The sequence below is a fragment of the Mauremys mutica genome, chromosome 1 (genome assembly GCF_020497125.1).
Source record: "Mauremys mutica isolate MM-2020 ecotype Southern chromosome 1, ASM2049712v1, whole genome shotgun sequence".
In the NCBI taxonomy this organism is placed as follows: Eukaryota; Metazoa; Chordata; order Testudines; family Geoemydidae; genus Mauremys; species Mauremys mutica.
In genome coordinates, this window is record NC_059072.1 from 372,653,232 (window position 1) to 372,654,801 (window position 1,570).

Below are 1,570 nucleotides of genomic sequence, written 5' to 3' on the forward strand. Positions count from 1 at the left end.
ATGTTTCTCTCAGCACATGTCTTCACAAAATTTTGGGTTTTTTTTCCCCTCTCTGATTTCGAGCAACTGGATGAATGGGGAACTCCCGTCAGGATGGAATTGTATTTAGTAGGGTCATTGTTCATAGTTATTCTCTCTGAATAATGAAAATGTAATTTTTCAGTGTTTGAATAGTTCTCAATCAGCCTCCACTACTGCATGCAGTGTCTCATATTAACATTGTCTCTCTCTGTCCAGGCATTTGTACTGTGACCATCACCCGAGATCCTGGGAACACACAGAAAGTCAGGGGAACATACAGTACATACAGGAGACAGCCTTATGCCTCAGAGTTGGACATTTTCTTGCCTATGCCATGTCAGATTCTAACAGAACCGACTTCACCAACCCCTCCACCTTCATCCTACTTGGCATTCCTGGCCTGGAGACAGCCCATGTCTGGATCTCCATCCCCTTCTGTGTCATGTACGCCATAGCTGTGTTGGGAAACTTCACCATCCTGTTCATTGTGAAGAGGGAGCCCGGCCTCCATGAGCCCATGTATTATTTCCTCTGCATGCTGGCCGTCACCGACCTGGTCATGTCCACAGCCACCGTACCCAAAATGCTGAGCATTTTCTGGTTCAATTCCAGGGAGATCAGTTTCAGTGCCTGCCTCACCCAGATGTATTTTGTTCACTCACTCTCAGGGATGGAGTCTGGGATCCTCGTGGCTATGGCTTTTGATCGCTACGTGGCCATCTGCCATCCCCTGAGACATTCCACGACCCTGACAAACTCTGTTGTGGCCAAGATAGGCCTGGCAGTCGTGCTGCGCAGTGGCATACTCGCATTACCCTATCCCTTCCTGGCGAGGCGGTGGCCATATTGCAGAACCAACATTATCCCCCACTTCTATTGTGGGCATATAGCTGTGGTGAAGCTGTCCTGTGCTGACATCCGCATCAGTAGTTATTATGGCCTGTTTCATCTACTCTCTGAGATTGTAATGGATGGGTTTTTTATCGCCTTGTCCTATACTCAGATCCTCCGGGCCATCTTCCACCTCCCCACAAAGGATGCCCGGCTCAAAACTTTTGGGACCTGCATCTCTCATCTTTGTGCCATCTCAGCTTTGTACATCCCAGATTTATTCTCCTCTCTCATGCTGCGGTTTGGCCACAATGTGCCACTGCATTTCCTCGTTCTCATTGTAAGTCTGTACCATCTGATTCCCCCTGTGCTACACCCCATCATTTACGGGGTGAAGACCAAACAGATCCGGGGCAGACTGCTCCAGCTGTTTGCTCATAAAAAGAACTAAATATTTTCTCCTTGTGCTCTGGCTCTCAGATTGAGCTCCGTGCAGAGCTGGCTGGTGCATGGTCCATGATGCTGGGGCCTCCTCCCTGAATCACTTACTGGACAGACAGAGAGACATTAAGCCCTTCCCTGTCCTGACTGTGCTATGTCAATGTGATGAACTGGGAAGTCAGTCTATGTACACTACACTGGGTTGCCACCTTCATCCAAGAATATTAAAGGAACTGGCACATGAAATTGCAAGCCCATTAGCAAGAATTTTCAATGA

The 1,570-nt window shown here is 48.2% G+C and overlaps 1 protein-coding gene across 1 annotated transcript; it reads left to right on the forward strand.

Moving 5' to 3' along the window:
- The first annotated feature begins 355 nt into the window (after positions 1–355).
- LOC123363287 (olfactory receptor 52E4-like) lies at positions 356–1,303 on the forward strand. The gene has a single exon (XM_045004156.1). The coding sequence runs from the start codon at positions 356–358 to the stop codon at positions 1,301–1,303; it is 948 nt and encodes a 315-aa protein (XP_044860091.1).
- The last annotated feature ends 267 nt before the right edge of the window (positions 1,304–1,570 follow it).

Bases quoted from the DNA above. Each gene is read 5' to 3' on its own strand.
- LOC123363287 (XM_045004156.1), top strand. From the start codon at position 356: ATGTCAGATTCTAACAGAACCGACTTCACCAACCCCTCCACCTTCATC.